Source organism: Octodon degus, unplaced genomic scaffold (genome assembly GCF_000260255.1).
Source record: "Octodon degus isolate 3935 unplaced genomic scaffold, OctDeg1.0 scaffold00069, whole genome shotgun sequence".
NCBI classification, from domain to species: Eukaryota; Metazoa; Chordata; class Mammalia; order Rodentia; family Octodontidae; genus Octodon; species Octodon degus.
Window position 1 is genome coordinate 796,551 of NW_004524645.1, and position 22,539 is coordinate 819,089.

At 37.6% G+C, this 22,539-nt stretch overlaps 1 protein-coding gene across 4 annotated transcripts in view; it reads right to left on the minus strand.

Moving 5' to 3' along the window:
* Window positions 1-22,539, minus strand: part of Mid1 (midline 1) — a 393,633-nt gene that overhangs the window by 37,780 nt on the left and 333,314 nt on the right. For all 4 annotated transcript variants that reach the window (XM_023719545.1, XM_023719546.1, XM_004635030.2 and 1 more), the window contains exon 4: window positions 7,777-7,884. In XM_023719545.1, the coding sequence (XP_023575313.1) occupies window positions 7,777-7,884 (108 nt within the window). The remainder of the gene's footprint in view (window positions 1-7,776; window positions 7,885-22,539) is intronic.

The window sequence follows — 22,539 nt, forward strand, 5'->3', positions numbered from 1 at the left end:
AAAATAAAACATGTGCATAGGCGCAAATTTGAGGCTTAAGTAAAAGCTAGTTTGTAAAAAGTTCTTTGTGAGTCACGCAATAAAATTGTAAGAAAAGCATTAGGTATTACTATTTCCCATACTACCTAAAACTCATGTGTTAAATTAGCAGAAAGGGAGCATTTTTCCCATTGATTAATATTTTTCCTGTTGAGCAGATGAGAGAAAGCCAAAAAAAGCACAGCTGGGCCATTTCCTCCGCTGGGAACGTCATTTCCAGGCACTTTGTGCTTGCTTGATAACTAAGAACTATTTTGATAAGCATTTCCCAGTTGGGATAAAAACGCACATTCGCTTCTCAACCTCCATTCCAATTCTTGATTCTGTCTTGCTTGAAAATGACCCTAGAGTGTAATTGACCACAACCTCTCAGGCAGGCCAAGAGGAGTCCCAGGTAACCCACTTGACCACTGCTCTAGTGTTTGAAAAGTACTGAGAGATGAAGCCCTCTGGCCAGAAGCCAAGTTAAAATTAGACTGCTAATTGGAATTGCCCTGCACCTACTGACCCCATCCACACACCCGGGGACAGGTTTTGGCTGGCTTTATGATAATTCCGAATGGAAAATAGCCTTGGGTGAAAGGGTAAGGAGGGGGCCGTCTAATCTGTCTTACAGACAAGGCTGGCTTGGGCTTCCTCCAGAATTCCTGCTAACTCCAAGAAATTCCTTCTTTCTCAAAGTCATCATTATCATCCGGACAACTCTAATCGAAGAAAAGGAAGGAAAGAGATGTCAGGACTTGAGGCCTCTCAGGAACAGCCAATTCCAAGTATGTACTGCAGCAAACAAAGGAAGTCGCTGCTGGCTTGAGAAGCAGCAGGCACCAGATTTCAGGCAAAGGTGAGATGAACTACTGAAAGGAGAGCTAGAGCAAAATACCAAAATGTTGGGACAAACAGTCTGTGATGTTGAGCCTGGGGAAAGACATACCTAATTGTAATTGTAGTAACTGTCTCCAACAGATGACCTCTGTACATTAGCTGACTAAGCTACCCCTTATTTTACCCCAAATAGAATTGAGCTTTTGGCCTCGTTATATCCATGGGCAAAGCCAAGGAAACCATCCAGTCCAATTGGGGATATTAGAACACACCCATTAGAAACTGTCAGAGGAAGGAAAAAATCCAGGAGGAAAAATAATATAGAATCCTTAGATTCCCAAGTGGATGGGGTATTTAAATTGAAGATGTTTAATACAATTGTAGAAAAAGAAAATAAGGTCAAAGTATTTTTTTAGAATAATTTCATGCTAATCAATTACGCTTGGATGTGGCTAGGAGACACCACACCGATTATGAAGGTGAGGATGAATGGGCTCCCTTTTCGTGTTTTCCTTCTCTCACAACACTGAAAATTAAAAAAGACAGAGGAGGAAAAGAAAAAAAGCCCTAAATTGAGCATTAATTGAAGTAAGACAAAACAAGAGCCTTTGGTGAAAATACCAGAATGTTCTTCAGAGAACACTGGGGCACAATTTTAATTATAGGTCAATGTACAATTCCATGTGGTGTAACCCTAGTCAGAGACTCTCAAACAGAGGGCTAAAAAAATAAAACAAATCAGCCAGGATCTTTTTGGAAGGAAAACTGTAGATGTCAGGGTATAGCCTTCAATATTCTGTAAGGAACCTAATTTGCAGAGTGGCCAGAGTTTGCACTGCCATAAGCAGTAAATGCTTTGAATGTTCAGGTGATGAATTCTTAGCGCATCCAGGCGTAACATTTAGAACACCAAGTAGCTAAGGAGAAGAGTAAGTAGTAGAGAGCAATCTTGGTAAAAAAGGCGTCTGATTTTCTAAAATGTTTTTTCACAGCCAGGTGTGTTGGAGCATACTTACAATCACAGTAATCTAGGAAGCGAAGGCAGGTGGATTACAAATTCCAGGTGCCTCGGGATTAGGGCTCAGTGTGAAGACCTTGTTTAGATCTCTAGTATGGCAAAAAAAAAAAGGTACACATGTGCATGCGTGTACGTGTGCATGAGAGTAATTGAGCACTGGGTTTTGAGATGTGTATTTCCTAGTGTAAGTTGCATTATTAAAAAGAGAAAAAGAAACAGTGCAGTGAGTGTTCCAGCCTGTTTATGTAAATGAAGGTCTATTGGCATACTGCCACTCATTCAGGTATGCAGCATGTATGGCTGCTTTTGTGTCATGACACTGGGCAGAAATGAATGGCTGCAATGGGGACTGTCTGGAGAAGTCGGACGGCTTATCAGCCTCTCACAGCAAAAGTTTGCAGACTCCCAGCTGCAGCAACTCTGGGCAAATGATTGGAGCCCCACTCTGAAACACTGTCCTACGTGCTATCGCACTTTAAGTGCTGACACACAGCACTGAATAAAACACTTCTTTTTCACTAAGCAATATTTTTATTATATTTAAAATTCCAGTAAGACAAGTATTTAAAAGAAATGCTACATGGTGACACAAAGAATTCTACATAGGCAAATCTTACTGCTGCAGGGAAGTGTTTTCCCAGCCAACTCTTAGATTTTCCTTTAAGAAGTGAGATTGTGGGGCTGGGGATATGGCTTAGTAGATTAAGTGCTTTCCTGGCAAGTGCAAGGGCCTGAGTTCAATACCCAGTTCTGCCAAAAAAAAAAAAAGTGAGATTGTCAGAATAGCTTTTGGAATTTACTCTATATTCAGCAGGGGAATATTTCATGTGCCATAATCTCCTTCTAATGGGGGGGGAGGACACAAGGCTTTGCTATCATTTCATTTGCTGTCTGTTATACCTTCCACATTCTTAAAGGCAAGCTTATTTCACTTTGTATGCTTTTTAATATATATTCACATAGGTCTGATACCAAAAGTATTGTGCCCCAACAACGAACCCTCTCCATTAAAACAAATGTCTGACCGGGACTCAGCTTCTCTTCATGGCTATGGGAAGTTCCGATGTTTAATCCATATTTATTCTCTTAAGTATTGAGGAACGGGGGTACAATGAAAGCAGCGAAGAGAGGGGATATTTTTGCTGTCCATCTGTGGCCTTCACTACAGTAAGTCGAATACTAAAGGTGCGAATTTTCAGAGATAGGAATGGACCTTGCATTTGGAACAATCATAGATGCCAACACATTGCGGAAGTAGCTCATGTGTCTGTCACACCTTGTCACAGTCGTGTTGCTCTGTGCTTTCTGTACAGTTTTCAGTCAGAGCCCAGTATGTTCAGCAGCATTATTTACAGTATTTTTGTGCATATGTGTTTGTTTTTTTATGATTTGCACTGTATGTTTTTGTCGATGGTGTATAATACTCACTTGGTTGGACTTACGAACAAATTTGACTTATGAATATTCTCCATGAATGGAACTCATTCTTAACTCGGGGACTTAACTGCATTCTACTATTTGTCTGAATGTCAAGCACACTGACTCACTTCATGAGGAGTTTCCCATCAGCTCTTGAAGGTGACATAAAACATACGTGTATCCCTTACTACTGAGTAAAACCAAAATTCCTTCCTAGGCAGTGTCCCTACCAGAAACTCCTATCTGTGCAGCTATAAAGACTGTGGAGCTCTTTCTTTCAGAGTGAGTGCAATGTCTAAGAGCAAACTACAGCATGTGTTAATATGTCACTTGTCATTTTCTGCCAACCTCTTCTGCTGCAGACTGTGTGGTGAGCGGATTTCTGCCAGGTTACCAGGGCTAGAGGCCATGGAAAGAGGCTGATGAAATTTACTTTTGCTGTCACAACTGTGCTTGCTTTTCCCTCCATCCTTCCATTTCCAAGTACTTTTCAGAGGCCCCATGGTCCCTGCCCCTGAATCTGCCTTCAGATTGCTTGGCCCCATTCTGGGCCACAGGGGCCGAACCCAGAGCGGGTCCCTGGCCAACACTTCCCCTCCCTGCCTGGCACTCAGATTTCCAGGCTTTTGCTGTTCATGTCTTCCCTCTTAGAAACATGCCAGTGACACAGAACACCCTGACCAGGGATTCAGGTCACGGTGCCCTCCAGGCTTTGAGGTCATTTAGTCCTTCCTCAAATACTAACCCAAACCAAAGCTGAACTGCACCCTCCTCTTTCCCAAGTATCATCTGCCTTCTAGTAACTGCCTTTTGAAATAGTGTCCCTGAGCAAATACCACACTTTTTTTTGGTACCAGGGATTGAATTCAGGCCTTGCACTTGCCAGGCGGGTACTTAAGCCATTGAGCTATCTCCCTGGCCAACCGAGCTACGTCCCTAGCCACATACTTTGTAAAAGTATGAACAATTTTTAACATACATACATAAAAATGAAAAAAAACCAATGTGATGTACTGTCACGTGTGTGGTACCAGCTTTACCAAATCTCAATACTTTCTTTGTACCAACTTCAGATTTTTCAAGAAGAGCTAAAATATCTATAATACAAAAGGCCCTGTGTGACCCTGCAAGATCTCATTTGTATCACTTTAGAAGTAAAGACTTTCCTGAATTCAAAGTTCTGAATTCCTAAGCATGGTGATGTACTCATGCCTAAACAATGTATGAGGTTTGGGGGTAGTTTATTGAATGTTCCACAGTTCTTCTATGTAAATCATACAACTTCTCCATATTTTGTGATTTGTCCAGATTAATATATATCACTAGAGCAATTAAGTCATTTATTTTAACCTCTGAAGATTCTCTTTATATAATATATAATTTATGTCTTATAATCAGCTTTATTGAGATATAACTAATATATAATAAAACTGCACATACTTAAAGCATACCTGTCATCACTTTCTCAATATGAAGCCATCACCACTCGTTTTATGTCTCAGTCTTTGCTTTGCTTTACAATCTCATGTTCTAGATCTTGGTCTAAAATAATACTTTCTACTCTGAGATCTTGTACACACCTTTTGTGAAAATGTTGTCTGTGTTTGATATTAAGGTCATACAGTCTGCATAAGACGAGTCTTTCATATTTGCTGAAACTGGGACCTGGTGTCATTTTTGGGGGGTTAGGGAATTTGAGTTGAGGAGATGTTCATGTAATGATTAAATAATCTGCTTATTAATTTTTACTTATTCAGGTTTTCTACTATGTATTTACTTAAGTTTCCAAATTCTTGGCAAATAATAATAATTTTGTTATGTTTAAAAAAGAACTGTAGTCTTTAGACTAGATTTTTATCCTCCCTCCATTTTCCTTTTTTTTTAAATTAATTTTATTGAGAAACAAATAGCAATAAGATGGTTTCAAAAGTGATTAGTAGGACAGTTTCAAAAATTAATACATTGCATATTGTTGTCTCTGTAGTGGTTATTCATAGTATAAGATGCAGACATATATTGTCTAAACACTATTAGTACAAATCTTTCTTCTCATTGAGTTGAGAGAAAGTAGCTCTGTATCTATCCCAATTATTTTGTATATACAGATACAAAATGGTCTTTCATTTGTGTCCCCTTTTTGTTTAGTTTTGTCAGAGATGAGTATTCCATTGGCATTTAAATATTGTAGGTGTGTGAATTCAGCAAAATAGTCCAATATAGAGAGCAAATTGGTCAAGCAACAGCTGTGACACATCCACATGGCTGACACTGACAAAGGATCTACAAAATGCAGTACAGGGTTTCAGGATAAATCCTGAGGGAATTTGACTGATCTTGGCAGATACAAAAGTTTCATTTCTTGTTATATAGGTCTTGCTTTATCTTGGTCTTGACCATCTAGCAGAAAAATATAAAAACGAGGTATAAAAAGTAAAGCCATATCAATATGCTGGCTGAGCTGTACAAGGCTCAAGTCAACAACTTCTGGCATTGCCAGTCCTATGGATAACCTACTAGTATTATGCACTACCGTTTTCCTTATTTAGGGCTAGTACAACTTTGTTTCATGAATTGCTCTTTACAAGTATGAATCCTCTTAATATGAATTGGCAAGCTTTTATAGTAAGGGCCAGAGAGCCAATATTTTAGTTTTGGGAAGCTAGACAGTGCTTCTGTCATACATATATTTCTGTCTTTTTTTTAAACAAGTTTTAAAACTAGGGAAAATTCATTCTTATTCATAATTGTTTCAGTGTTAGGCTATGAGCTCTTCATTGATGACACCTTTGTTTTCCTTATTTTTTTGGTATTTATTTATTTATTTATTTAGGTATTGGGGATCAAACTCAGGACCTTGTGCTTGCCAGGCAGGTGCTTAAGCCACTGAGCTAACTCCCTAGCCCATCTTTGTTTATTATTTTTATTCTTCTTGCACTGACTTTATTCTTTTATGCCTTCTCTAACTTTACTTAAAAACTATTGTCTCTTTTCTTCTCCTTTAAGGAACTGAATATTATCAATTTGCTTCAAATATTTTTTAGCTGCTTAGATATAGATCTTTCATTGTGGTGCATTTCTAACTTTAAAAAATTAGTTTGAAAATATGTTTTTATAAGAACATATTTTAAAGTTTCCAAATGTAAAACCTCTTATTTTTATTGAGGATAATATCTAACTAGACATAATATATGGTCACCGAGGAGGGGTTATTTGGTATTCAGTCTTTGCTAAATTTGCTGATACATCCTTTCCAACTAAGGATGTGATTATTTTTAAATGTTTCACATATAGATTTTCATTATCACTGAGTTCAAACTCAATGGACATCTGCTGCGCTTTCATGTTACTGACTCTTCTGTATCTTTCTGTACATACAGAATTTCACAGGCAGAGGCCAAAACTCAACTTCCAAATTTCTCTTGCAGCTGTTTCCTCTAAAAGTGTCTACATTTACGTTCAAAACTGCTCATTTGTTGCTTTCCATTTTTCTTATTTTCTTGCTTTCATGTTTTTACATTTTTCTCTTTCAAAATCAAAGTTAGGCCTTCATGTGTCACTTCAAACATTTTAAGACTATTTCTTTTGAGGTTTTTGAAAAGTGTTTTTTCACAAAACTAATTTCATATCTAAGGTAATGTGGTCTGCTGATTTTGTTGGCTATATTTCTAGGAATTTCAGATTCCTTTATTTGTTTTGAAATTGAGCTTAGAGTTTCAGTTTTGAAGGGAACAAGTCCTGTCTTCTCTCTTTCCCTCATCGGTTTGCCATAGCTGACAACCCTCAGCGTCCACATTTAGAAACTGATCTTATCTCTGTGTTTTGAGTCTCTTGTTTTGTGGGTTACAAGAAAGAGTATAGCACAGTACTCAACCTAACTTCTGACTTGTTCCACAGTCTTATACCTAAAGCATTTTTTGTCACAAGCTATGGCACTAACCAGAGGTTGGTAGAATAAAGTAATGCATTCTAAAGCTAGCAAAGTTTTTGAATACATTAGAGTATTTATAAAGATTATAAATTGTGTTTTAATACAATTTGCTGTTGTCATAAAAATTAAAACATATAAGCAATAGGAAAGAGACACTATTAATACATCGATTAAGGAGTATATGATACAGTGCAAGTAAGTATTTTGCCAGTATTAGGTTATATCTATCTTAATTATCCCAAGGGCATAGGAAGTACTTTATAATTTCAGTATTTAAACTCTGGTTGATTTTTAATTTATTGAATACTGTGCTAATTGCTAAGATATAGTGGTAAGTGTGAAATTATCCTACTTTGTCTTAGACAAGTGAGATAGAGTACATTGGCCATAATAGACATAATAAGCCTTCAACATGAAATAGACTAAGACAAAGGAGAGAATTATAGAAACTACAAGAAAAAAGGTGTTCACAATTGACAAAGCCACTGAAATACTGGGCTATATTTTTCTCCAGTAGAAAACACAAAATCTTCTATCATAGAAACCATACCTTCCCTTCTTTTATCTTTGTTCCAATTATTTGTCGTCTTTGCTGAATGATCTCAATCAGAAGATCACACTCCTCCGTCAATTTGGCTTCTTGACGTGATGCATTCACCTTTAGGATGAATAAAATAGGAAGTGTTAGTTTGGTCTTGGTTTTCAGCTAAATGCTATTTTAATATAGAGTAGTATGTATCTGTTAGCCCCTGAAATGTGTTTTAAATGTTAATTCTCCCTGTTATTGTGCAAGAATGGCAAATATAGGATGTATAGATCCACTTCCTATATGTATGCTTGGAAGTTATTATTTAATTATAATCCTTTCTGACAAGAATACAATATAGGAACATGGGCATATCTATTAACATCAGTTAGAAATTGATGTATGAAGTGAAATACCTTTGTAATTATTGTTTTCACATTTTGAAAATATGTGTTCAGATTTGTCATACTAAACACAAAAAGATAATAAAAAACATCCTTACTGTTTTATGGAAGACAGACTACTATCAATAACTTTGAGAGAGGGACCAGGGAGATAGCTCAGTAGAAGAAGTGCTTGCCTGGCAAGCACAAAAGTCTGAGTTCAATCCCCGGTTCCACCAAAATAATGATAATAATGATAATAATAATAACAATAATAATAAAAACTTCGAGAGAAATTTTCCAAAAGCGATGTGCAAAGCTCATATCATAGTTATTTAATACTTAATTGTAGAATCAAATTTTTATTTAATCTTTATAAAAACATCAAAAATTACAAAAAGGATGGCTTGAAATTTTTTCAGTCTTAAAAGCTAATTTAAAATTTTACTTTTGGCATACTTAAAGAGCAAGGTTCTACCATCAGAGCATCACATTCTCATGAAAAGGTGGATCATTACAGGATGGATTGCATTTGAAATTTTTAAGACCCATTGTATGCAATGGAAAGTTACAATTAGCTCATTCTTGGCAACTGGACTTGGGATCTACTTTGTATATGGTATTTGCTCCATCTCATGGCAATACTGCAATGCTTATTCACAAGCAGCAACCCAGGAATCACAGCTGTGGAAGCTGTAGGCAGCATGTACCCACGTCATTATTTTGGCACCAGTGCTGAAGTTGTAATGCTACAAACAAGGACAATGGCAGTGACTATTCAAGCATATCTCTGGAGGGAGACAAGGCCCAATTGGGAAAACTTTTGACTTGAAAGATTTTAACTGGAGTAATTTCATGCTTTATGAATGAGATAAATTGGAAGTTGTGTCAATGAGGATAACTGTCCACTGATTGTGGCTCAGAGAAATTTGTCCTCTTTCCAGATGCCCAGGAGCCCTTAGAGTTTGTTTCTTTCATCATCACGTACAACAAAAAGAGTAGTGAAAACATTGAGCAAGTGATGGTCATCAGCCATTTGGAACAAAGCATGACGTCATGTCCTACATTATGTCAGCACACAGGTATTTGCTGAATATTTGTTCAGTTAACACAGAAAGCTTTCAAAGCATTGATTGACAAGTGCAGTATACAGAACTTTTGTTAAAACTTCAAGGAAGAAAATTACTGAGCTCAATTTATCTTACTTTCATATCATCATTTCTAGTTCCCCTTGAGGTTTTCCAAATAAATTTAGCTTTCTATTGAAATGTTCCCATTGAAATTTACTCTAAATAAATTTCTTATCTTCTTTTACGACTTCAAATTGAATTTAATAACTAAGAACAACTGAGCTGTAAAGGGAAGGAATCATTTTGATAAAATGAGTGCATTTCGACGGAGGAAGTGAAATTTCTGGAACATAGCATGGACAAAGACTCTTTACTTGAACAAGCTTTAGTCAAGTGCTTTCTCCTGGGCCCATCTATGCTTATAAAACTGAATGTTAGTAAGAGCCATGCTAATTTGGTTTACCTAGGATCTTTCCCCTCCATGTCTGCTCCCTCTTAAATATCAGATCTTCGTCTTCCACCACACGCCAGGTGACGTCTGATCACCTTGGCCTGCCTTCAGTAAGAATTCTGTTGGGTTGGTTTACCCAGAATCCTCCTTACTTCTGATCTTTCCTTTAATGGGATCCATTTTATTCTCAAAATTTTTTGAATTTGAGTTACTCATGGTAGCAAAGTATTCAATTAATCACTGTAAATGAGATTCAATTTAGTTTAAATTTTGACTATTTGATTTTTAGGATGGATAGGTTAGCCTCACCAAAATAGTAAACTGATATCTACTTTTTTGAGTCAAGTATGTTCTGAGAAACATGAACCCACAATCACCATCACTTCAAAATTATAAATTCCCAGAAATTTGGGAACATGATCTGTTCATTTTAGGCCAAGTGTTTTCACTAAATCTTTTAAAGAATATGGACTGAACTCATTAAAACCAGGAATGCTCAATCTACTTTGATAAAGTTCCAAATTTTTGTTAATTCTAGAGTTATTATAGTCTTAAAAGTAAAATAAAATAAGCTAAATATTATCTTGTATTTCTGAAATTATTGCACTACAGTTAAGTTTTTCACAGATTTGCTATTTATATGTCACATATAAAGAGTAAATGGTTTGATTGGACTTCATTTCTTATATGAGTCATTAATTCATATATAGCAAGGTTTATGGGTAAGTTGCAATGTATATATGTTCAGGCGTTTCTACTCCTCAAGCTTTAGCTTTCATTTTGGATTCACATTTTTTATTTAGAGATAACTGGCACTGACAGAGTTGCTCTGAGTAAGGCCCATCTAAAAATGCAGAAAATAATCTCCAAACTTTTTTACCTCAGTCTACAGTTCCATTTTGTGTCACCAACCTAGTTTTTGGTCCCTGAACTAAAGGCCAGTGTGTATTGGAGGACTGGGGATATAGTTCCATGACCTAAGTACTGAGTTACTGAGTTCATCTCCAGGGGGAGAGAGAGAGAGAGAGAGAGAGAGAGAGAGAGAGAGAGAGAGAGAGAGAGCATTGGAGATAATTAGAGACGGTAGATGACTACTATAACCCACTTCTGGACCACATTGGAAATGGGACACTGGTTTCTTCAGAGCCCTGGATTTCTTAGAAGAAGATATGCTTAACATTGTAACCTTTCCCCATGGCAGCCTTCTCACTGCTACATTCTTTAAGCATGCTGATAAACAAATATCCTATCAGCCCCTGTACCTGAGAAACTCAGTTGTTTTTGAGAAACTCTACTTTGTCCTTACCCACATGCTCAGCCTTCCCCTTGTACAGCTTCTTTTCTCCTCTGGAAATGCCTTCTCATTTTTCCCTCAAGGATTTCTGTCATTCCTTAGAATTACCTTCATTTCTTTGCAACATACTCCCAATTCCTTGAAAGTTGGGTCAATTTCAATTTTTTCTGTAGTCATAATTTATTATCAACTCTTTTATATATGCTAACTCATTGTCTGAGGCTGTAAGTGCCATAGCCAATGTCATGCCAAGGTGAGTTCTAACTACTTTTATAAAACACTTGCAACTCTTGCTTTGAAGGTGCTGCACTCAATTTGTTATTTATTCATTCATTCAAAAATAGGCACTTGGTTCTAACAGTGTGTCAGATAGCATACAGTAGGCTAGAAGACAGATAAAGTCCCCATTATCACGGAGTTTACATATAATTATAGAAAAAAAGGAGGAACAAGTAAATAAGTAAAAATTTCAGTTCATGATGGGTGTATAGGAAAATTAAGACTCATACAGCATGCTCAAACAGCTGAGATGGGCTGATTTGCACTGGTCATAGAATTCTCTTTTTTTTAACAGTGTTTGTTTATTTTATTTTATTTTTTATTTATTTTATTTTTCCATAATTTTATTGATAAACAAATAACAATGAGACAGTTTCAAATCAAATTGGTAGGACAATTTCAATAATTAACACATTGCATACATTCTTCCTAGTGGTTAATTGCTGTACAAGATGTGGACATGATATCCTATTTACAAACACCATTAGAACAAATCACTTTATTCATTAAGAGAATGTAACTATATATCTATCCTAACCAATTTGAATACACAGATACAAAATGGACATTCATCTGTATACCCTTTTTTTGTTAAGTTCCGTTATTTGAATATTATAGGTGTGTAAACTCAGCAAAATATTCTAAAAGAGTCCAGTAGCCCATAACAGTATTGGGTCTTCCGCTTGACTGGCAATGTCAGAAATTGTTGAAAGTGAACAATGATGTAGAGTGTGCCTAAGGAGAGTCACATGGAGAGAAAACATTCTCTCAGGCTTTCACAGAGAGCACATTGGCCAAGCAATGGCCGTGACTCATCCACATGGCTGACACTGACAAACAATCCGAGGTACAGGATCTCAGGATAAATCCTGAGGGAATTTCACTGACCTTATCACACCCAAAAGATACAACTCTTGTTGCATAGGTCCTGCTTTGCCTTGGTCTTAACCATCCAGCAAAAAAGTATAAAAACGAAATATAAGAAGCAAAGCCATGCTGTTATGTTGAGCTGTAGGTTCATAGAATTCTCTGACAAGTTCTTTGAGGGATGAAAGGAAGCCAGCTTGAAAATGGGGAAAGAGCATGTTCAGGGTCTCCTGACCCTGCATTCAACAGGCTAAGTTCCTTAAAATCTCATCTAGGGGCCTGGGAAATAGCTCAGTGGAATAAGCGATTCCCTGGCAAGCGCAAGGGCCTGAGTTCAATCACCAGTTCAAAAAAAAAATTCATCCAATCCATACTTCATACTTGGTAACATTTTAAAAAATATTTATTTGTAACTCCTAAATCAATACTTGTGGCTTTTGTGCCTCTGCTTACAGATGCACAGAGTATCGGAAAATGTGAGTTGTCCTGCGCACACCCAGCTGAGGTTGAGTCAGGCGATGCTTTCTGTCTTTTGTGTTGGCTGTCCTAATGACAAGATGAGGATGACAGAGGAGTCTCCTAGTGGGGCTGCAGTCTCAACTCTGACACGTGAGTAGAGTGGCCATAGGTTACTCAATTTCTTCTTATCATCCTTTGCTCTTTTGTAAAAGAAGCATCATCTACCAATATGAGTTGGTTTTAGAATATATATGCACATATACATATTTTTTCCTAAGAGCAATAGTTCTACATTTAAAAATTCAGTGCTTATGGTGACTTTGTACAGTATAGCTACTACAAATAGTGCACATCACCTGTATTCACCTTTTGTCTGGTGTGTCCACAGTTTCTGTGAGCATTTTCGTAACAAGGATGGCAGAATGGGATAGGAAATTACATAAGTAGAACACTGAACAAGAGTCTTGCCTGTAGGGAGTTGTTGGCCCACTTTCTCCAATCCTGAGGGTAATTTTGCTGCTTCTCAGACTGTGACCTTCTGATCCACTATGGTCTGATTGGAATTAGAAAGCTTAATAATGAAGTGAGTGCAGAATGTAAACACTCCTTCCTGGCCCTTCTGCACCTGAGATCAAGGTCAGCATCAGAGTTGTGTTGTGTTAATGCTCATATCAGACACCAATACTCAGTTGCAGGCCCATGTAAACTGCTATTGAACTTAGCGTTTACCTTCTTTCTAGAAATGCAGCTACACAGAATCATTCCCCAGGTTAGTTAATGATAAAATAAATGAGTTCGTTATTTTCTGTAGAACATTTGGTTAGCAATGCACAGTAAAAAGTCCCCCCACTACGTTTTATGGTGTAATAGTATTACAGGATTTCAGGGAAGAGGTGGGGGTAAAGAGGACACATTTTTTAAAATGTGTATGAATATTAAAAGGATTTAATTACATACACATACGAAAGTTGGACTATGTATCTGTGAAATGTTCTGTAGCAGTCTGTAAGTGGTTGCTCAGTATTATTTCTAAAAACTTATTTTTTGACTTGTATTCAACTGCAAAATGAGATGTTCAGCACAGAGTATAAACATCATTAGAGTTCAGGCACATGTGGGCTTAAAAATCTTTGGAAATATTTTATGAAACTCTTTGAAATGAACATCAGTGAGGGCAAACTACTTGGCCAGTTCTCAGAGGTAAAACAGAACTAATATGCATTTCAGAAATCTTTGACTGTCTCATTGTGCAATACATTATGGAAATGAGTTACATCTATAAACATTCAGAATAGAACCTTCTAGTTCATCCTGTGAAAGGACAGGCATACTTGATAGATCGTTTCCTGTTTGTACACCGATGGAAATGCGGAAGTAAGTTTAGGACAGGATAATCCCAAAGTGTTGGAAACAGGAAATTTCACTTCAGGGTGTTGAGGAAAATGTGTGGTTGCACTGCACAATTCACTTGGAATTCCATAAGAATGGTGACCCCTAAAGTTATCCAACTCAGGAACCTTCTACCAGACTGGCTCAAGATAGTGCATTCTTGAAACTGTACTATCAAATCATGGGCCTTTTCCTTTAAAACTGAACCTTTGTATTGTTGAAACTACTACCACAGAGGCTGGGGGCTTCAAGGGCAACTATCTACAGATTTTGGAAAAATCAGCATTCATGGTTAAAAGCCAATGCTGAGTCATTCCATGGTGATTTAAATTAAGATGACATTGAAGAAGTTGGAAATTTATATATGAAGCTATGTCAGTGCTATTGTTTAGTCCCAAAGATACTTATCTCTGTTGCTAAAAGTATGTAAATTTGACTGTGCATCCAGTTTTTCAGTGGCATTTGTGGTAATAAAAAATATGGCATAACTATTCCATCTTACACAGAAAGAAAATGAGAGGAACTGATCCTAATCTGACTGGGGCTGGAGCAACTGAAACACATCTGAGCTGTGGATAAGCCAGTGCTTCGGCCAGTGAAATGCAGGTACAGAGAAAGAGTACATGCGGGCTCTGTACCCTGCTGTGCACTGCTGACCAGGTGTGCAAGAAATCTGAGGAGCTTGGGGTGCTTTGGATTTTATTGCCCAAGGCAGCTGTGATGCACATTCCAGACCCTGGGGCAGAAGTCAGACAGAGCTGCCAGAAGGAACAATGAAAGGGATTCTAATACTTCTGTTTGTATATAAAACTGAGCCAAGGGGAACTGAGTAAGAGCAGACAGTATTACTATAATTCATCTAATATGTTTATATATATTCTTCACCCTGAAGCTCTCTGACACCAAAGTCAAATACTTGCGGACCTACTCAAGTGGACGAGAGAGAGAATGGCCCAGTTCCCAGGGTATCTATCAGTCTTTGGAGAAGAAACTAGAGTACAGGACAATATTTTAATATTTGATTTGACAATCTGAGGGTTAATTTAATGTTTAACTTTTAACAGTGCTAGGGATCAAATCCAGGGCTTTGTGTGTGCCAGGCAACTGCTCCACCATAGAACTATATACTCGCTTTATGGCATTGACCATTTTTTATTAACTTTTTGAACTCCAGGAATGATTTTGTCAGAAAAATAAGATGTAGAATCCTTTCCTAATGTGCTTCTGCTGGGAAGTAATAATAAGGATACTGCGAATAGAAGCTGTATGCAATCTAGGCCTTAGTACAGTACCATGGTGGAATATAAGCGAAGAAGAGATCAATGCAATGTAATGATCTAAAGAATTTTTTATGTATTTGGTATAGGAATAAAATAAAACAGCTCCCAAGAACCTCATGATAAGTACTATTTTCTTGAGGTTCCTAAGATTATAAAGCTTAACCGATAAGGTAGTGAGATGTAATTAGAAATGCAACTGTGAACAGGGTAATATGATTCTTATAAATGAAATACAAATGTGACAAGGCAATAGAAGTACCCTGCAAAAATGCCACTGCCAGTGCCTAAAACTTTGAAACTTCACACAAAGGAGTTTTATTCCCAGGAGTGGCATATGGAACATATCCATCTGAGATGTTATTACTAATTTCTCAGTAAAGCAAAATCTTCAAACAAGGTAAAATAACTTAGAGGAAAAACATCTAAAGGAGGCAGGAGTTGAAATGCAGGACCTTAAGGAGGTCTGCGTTGGATTGAAATACAATTCTATATCACTTACTACTTGTATGTTCTTGGATATTTAATTAAACTAGTTAATTCTCTAAATGCATAAGGTAAAAATCCCAGTTCTTACCTAGTAGAGCAAATGTGATGATTCTACACATTCCACAAACATAGAACAATCTCACAAAAAAGAATAGTTCTTCTCCACATACCACTAGAGCCACAGCTGAGAACTTCTGCGGCAGACTGTGGTGAGAACCAGCAAGTTAAGGCAGGAAAAGCCATGGAAACCTATTCGGCACATAGTAATTAGTAAATCAGTGTTAACTTGCACTGTTGTTCATAAACTTCTTTTAACTGGAGAGTCCAGACAGAATTCAAGCCACAGGTTCTAGGACCAGCCAGACTGTGCCGATTACTGAAGACTTCCTAGTATGAATCAAAACTTTTATCCACATTGTATCAGCAGCTTTGGAAGGTGTAACATGAGAACAAATATAAGATTTTTAAAAGTTACTTTTAAATTTCAAATGAGTTTCATAAAAACCACTTTCTGCTACAACTGAGTGCAGAAAAGGATGGCAGAGAAGGTGCTTCCACGTCATGGAGGTGGTCGGGAGACTGCTTGCAAAGGGCTGCACAGTAAACATGTCCCCCTTGTGGGCCATATGCTCTCTGTTGCAAGCACTTCACTGGCCTGCTGCAGTGCAAAGGTGCACATTGATGATGTGAAACCAAGTGGGTGTGGCTGTGTGCCAGTAAAACTGTCCACAAAACTGGTGACAAGTCAGATGTGGCCTGAAGGCGGTAGCTTACCAACCTTTAGCATAAAGAACAGATTGTGTACTTCAGAATCAAAGGGATGTAGGCATGAAAAAAATGTGTTAGATGTTCCTGTGAATGTTTCCTTATTTGCACACATTTGATAAAGCATCTGTAAACAATCTGGCACGTAGTAGGTGCTCAATAAATATTAGTTGTCTTCTTTCAAAGTACCAATAATTATAATTCCTATATTAATTCTGTTATAATTTGAAAATGACAATACGCTTGCAGTATGAACTTTTATATTCACTATAATGTCCTACTAATTTTTGTCACAATTATGACAAAAGTGTGGTGTTTTTCTTAGGTAAATTCAACAAAGTTCAGTCTTATACTCTTGGTACTAGTATCACAGATTTTTCATTTTATATTTAGTGGTAACTCTGCTCAAAGCAGTTCCAGAATGAAGAAATGGAAGGTGTTGCTCATAATTCATTCAAAAATAATAATCTCCTCCCTTCCTTTCTCTTATAAATTAGACACTTTAGAAAACAAATGTTCCACACCCTTCCCTTTGGGCTGGGCTCATAGAATGAAAAAAAAATCTATTAACCTGTCAAGGGCACTTATCTCCATCAAATCTCTTTCATAAATTTTCTGAAAAGAGGTAGTGTTCTATTAAACAATTTTCAAGAAATCTGTTCAGCAATAATCAGCCTTTCTTGAGAGGACAAAGTGACTTACAGAACATGGTTATTTAATTGAATGAAAGAGGAGATGAAGGTGAGGAGCTTTCGACAAGGGAAGTTACTTGTAATGGGAAAAGGAAATTTCTCTTCTATGACCTTACATTAATCACTTTCGACCCTACATGCCACTTTACATTAAGTAGCATTCTTTCTGGTTGTTATGCTATGATTCCTCAATACTGATGTACTGGAAAAGTACAAAATTGGATCCATCTTCAAGCTTGAGATACTAAAGTCTACTATCCTGCAAAATTTGGAGGAAAAAGGATCAGAGAGATATCTGGTCTTTGGACATTGGTGAAATATATATTGTTGATAAGGCTTGAACTTGGAAGTAGAACTGGAAAATGTTAAGATTTATTCTGTCTTTATGATACATCTTCAAGTGTTGTCTATGAAATATCTTACCTCATTTTTGTCGCTCTAGAATTCTAACAGAAGTTCATCAATTCATTATTAGAAACCTTTGTTGCACAGTGGTTACTGAAGTACATACAACCAAAGTGAGCATGGTTTATAGAAATTGAATATATGAACTACAGTCACAATTGCGAAAGGCACTTATGCTGTTGCTCCATTTTAGGTGGCCCATGTTTTTACTCTCACTGAAGCGGAGTACCAGGCAAGGATGGAAATACCAACTGTTGCCAAGAAACACCAGCAGAAAATGGGGGAAGTGAGACATCCTCCATTCTCCCCGTCCCTCCCGCTGTCACCTGAAAGGTCTATATTTCTATATACAAACCTGGCAGGTAGTACTTTCTTGTTTCCCTACTTGAGAAACAGAAGCCTCTGTTGAGAGTGTCAGGATCAGGATAGGGGTGGGGTTGGACAGTGTCCTGCCAGGCCAATAAATGTGTTTTACCAAGACCACTTTTTCCAGTGAGATTAATCCCAGCAGATGACTCTGGGAAACAGTACAGAAGACCCAAGCTGATGAGGAAAGAGTGTGCTACTTGTCCCATCAGTGGTTGGTTGGAAGCTGTCGTTGGAAGTGGATGATCATTAAATCCACTCTGGAATTTGCCGGTTGTGATAGGTGCAGCAAAGTCCCTGAGCCTCGGTGTAGTGGACAGATAAGCACCACTGGCAGCTATAGACAGGAAGGTCATCCTGGAAGGGGACCACAATATGGCATTTCTCTAAGTCAGGGCTTAGCAGAGGTCAGAAGGGACCAGGTGTCATAGATCTCCAACATGTTCTGTAGCTCTAATGCCTTATGACCCATTGTGAGGCTGAACACTGATCACAACTAAAAGTGATTTGTGTACTAACCCTACTCTTTCTGAACTTCAGGGTCACAATCCACCTATGAGTGTTCATTCACAACAAGCCAATCATTAGTTCAAGTTTGGGCAATAGCTGTAAAGTTGCCTGGAAAAAAAATACATAAAATCTAGGGAGTCAGAGTAAAGCATGCATTTTCTTATCTAGAGACCCTTTGCTTTCATCATTTCAATTCATTGTGAAATTTTATTGACTTTCTAAAACAATGCTTTTAGAGCTTTAAAACTTTGCTGGAAAATTGATTTTTTTAGAGCCTGAGTTAATAACCATTCAGAGAAATATCTCCCTCCCTCCTCCCCTCTCTCCATTCTCCCCATCCCTCCCACTATGATCTGAAAGGTCTATATTTTATATAGAAACCTGGAAGATAGTACTTTCTTATTTCCCTACTTGAGCAACAGAAGGCTCTGCTGAGAGTGTCAGGATCAGGGTAGGGGTGGGGGCTGGAGAGGATGTCCTGCTAGGTAATAGAAACACTGCTTTAATTTCATCTCCAAAAAGACAACCTTCTTATTGTTTACTAGGATGCTTAAAAGAGGGACTTATTGGCATAATTCTAATTTTTGAAACCACAAACAAGAGGAATTCTTTAAGGCCATTTCATGAAAATTGAAGGAAAGCATGCTGTATTCTACCAAAATTAAAGCGATCCTTTCTTGCAGTAGCCAGAGGCTGTCTAGGTTAGCATTCCCATGTGTCTGCTTTACAAAAGCATCTGTTGTCATTATGTACCTGTACACCCACTCTGTCACCCCACATAGCTCATAGCTATACCAGACATGTAAAAAACAGCACGGAAACTGTCTTCCTGTCGGATGTCATCCCTTTGGCATCATTAGTTTCAGTTAACATTCTAAAAGAAAGAACATTTTGCATCAAAAACCAATAAGCCAACACTCTCCCCATGTAAATCCTATTTATAAGACCTGAAATTACTTCATTTAATTCAGTGCCTATTTTGATTCTGCCAGCAAACTTGAACCTGTTATGCAACCTCTGAATAACAGCTTCAAGTTTTCTCACTGGAAAATTTTACTTTTCTCTCTGCTTAATGTATAGAAAACCAGTTAGAATTTTTCCAAACTCTTTGCAACAGTCTTAAGAGGTCAGGAGTGGAAGCAGAAGAAATATTGACACCAGTGGACCAACAATAATAAATGAAGCTAATCTTAAGAACTTCAGGTATCTTTTGGGTGCTGCAATTGAGACTGTAGGTTGTGTACGTATGTGTATGGACATACATTTTGGAGTCAAGGAAATTTACATCAAAATCATGATCCAATGTTATCTTTTGACCTAGACTAACTAAGCCACTCTATATGCACACAATTACTTTTAAAATAATGATTCAAAAAAAAAAACAATTTTGGTTGAAAGTGGGTATTGGTTCATATTTTCTTTTACAAAACAGAAAGTATAGAGTGGATATCCAGGAGAATGGAAAGGAACAGTATAGGTTTATAATGAGGGATAGGTGAAGACCTGCTGTGACCTCTTTCAGACACAGCAATGCTCTTAGTGTTCAACTCTCTTACTTGTGACTTCCATCAGCCAATGCCAACCTCTTAGCCCTTGTTCAGTGGCACAGTCCTCAGGCTAAGTGAGAGCTCCTTAAGGAGTTTGTCACCTGTCCTGCTACTGTCCCCAGGGATGGCTGGCTACTGAAATTTACCAACACAGAAACACTATCCTGTATACAATTTTCTCAAAAGAATCTCTTCTCTTTAGGATGAGAATCTGTCTGGCATGTTGACCTATGCAAATGAGCTTATGCTGGAGACAGAACATAGGATACAGGTGTGTGGGAGAGTTCCACCCACTCACCAAGGGCCAGTGCCACTCACAACATCTAGGAGAACCTAGAAGACTGGCATGCATCCCAAGGAGGATAATCAGCCGGGGGAGTGAGTAGACATGGCCTTACAGACTATGCGTAGTGTTGCCCAAGGATGGACTGTGTCTACATAAATCAAACGCTATAGTTTTTAAGCTTTAGATTTATAGCAGAAATACTTTTTAAATTATAGTAGAAGTTATATCATAAACTCTTAGGAAGAGAAGTTCCTTCACTTGGTTGTAGAAATCTTTTTATGTTGTTCCGTGAGCCTTTTACATTCGGGGATAGCCTTGGGGCTTTTAAAATGCTGAATTTAAACTTTCATATTTCTTTCTCACAAATACCTAATACAATTGTACTTTGTGAATGGACATTTCATATACATGAGTCAATTTGTCATTTTATATACATGAGTCACTGTGGAATTTCAAAATTGGAGGGAAGCCCTCTATTTTTTCCTGCAACATTCAGGTATTAAAAGTAGAAGTCAGCTGAATGAAGGTAAAGGATAATATGTCCTCCTCTCATATTCCAGAATTATTGTGCACACAGGGGTAATTTGGGCCTATAGTAAGGAAGACAATTTTATATTCATTTACTGAGAAACAATAATTTGAAGCAAACATTAAGTTCAAAAGAACCCAACTGTCTGCTTGAGAGCCATCTGTTCACCTGGAACCGTCTTCTCTTGCCTCTGACTCTCACCTGGATCCATTAGCTAAGATCAGCTCTAGGAAAGCTGACGTTGAGCTAACAATAATGGCCATTTAAAAAATGTCATAAACTCTTGCTACTATTATTTATATTGTGGCAGAGATATTGTCACTGGTTTAGCCAGTCAAGTATTTCATATCTCAAGGCAGGGAAGGATGTGTGTAGAGTAGTATAAAGGAGATCTAGTAAAGAATCCCTATGTTGCACAGAGACTACATTAAGATGCACCACTAAAACCACGTCCTAGGGCTGGGGAGATGGCTCAGTAGAATAAGCACTTCCCTGGCAAGCACAAGGGCCTGAGTTCAATCCCCGGTTGCACAAAAATAAATAAATAAATAAATAAATAAATAAATAGATAGATAGATAAATAAATAAATCATGCTTGCTTTCTTCTTACTGCTTAGTCAGTGGGCCCCCAATTAAAGCTTATTACCCCACAAGTATTAAATTTGGAAATCTGTACTACTAATTTCAATATATCACAGAGATTGTCTTCATAGAAACATTTTAGTAACTCCACTCTGTGTCACCCAGAGAGTTCTGGCTGTGACAGTAGCTCTTTCCACCCAAACTAGAAAGCTGACAGTGAGAAGTTTAGGCAATGTGGGCTTTTTTAGATTAAAATCGAAAACTTAGGAATGTTGCTCAAAGAGCACTACCAACTAAGCTTTATATCTTCATTCAGAAGAGTAATAATATCTCATTCCAAAACACTAGGCTTTTATTGCTATCTCTGCTTCATCCTTATAAGTATACCCAAGAAAGCCACAGTATCCTGTGCCTGTTATAAATACATTTTTTAATGTAAGGGCTTTTTATTAAAGGGGAGACATTCTGAAATATGCTGGATATTCTTTTAAAAACAATGAAACAATCTCCACCAAAATAAAACTTGTTTGCTTCCTAAATTGCCAATTTTAGTAAATCTAGTGACATAAATTAGACATGCAAACATCACACGAGCAATAGTCAAAAACTGAGTTTTTCTCTGAAATGACAACATTCTCTATGGACCAAGTGTTTCTTTTCTCATTTGCCATGAGAATCATGAAGTCTCAACTTTACCACAAAATTCTCTATCATTTCTAATGGGTTTGTACAACTGTGTTTTATTCCCTTTAAAGAATTTTTTAAAAGCAATAAAAAAAAGCACAGTCTGGTTTCTGAATGCTGTCATTCGCCCTATCACAAGACCATCCTTTTACAGCAGTTTACATGGAGAAACCAGAAGCTGACTCTGCAAAACATTCTTTCAAGGAGTCAGATGGACTGAACCAAATCTTCATCTGCAAGGGACTATGGATTATAGCTCCAGACACTCATGTTGGCCCTCACATGCTACGCTACACCACAAGCCACACGAGTCTGCACAAGACATGAACAGCACCAGTGGATTCAAATGGTGGTCTTCTCCAAGTGCTTGTGACTGAAACAATTGCTTATGTTCCCACAGAGAGAGAGGGAAGGAGAGAGAGAGAGAGAGAGAGAGAGAGAGAGAGAGAGAGAGAGAGAGAGA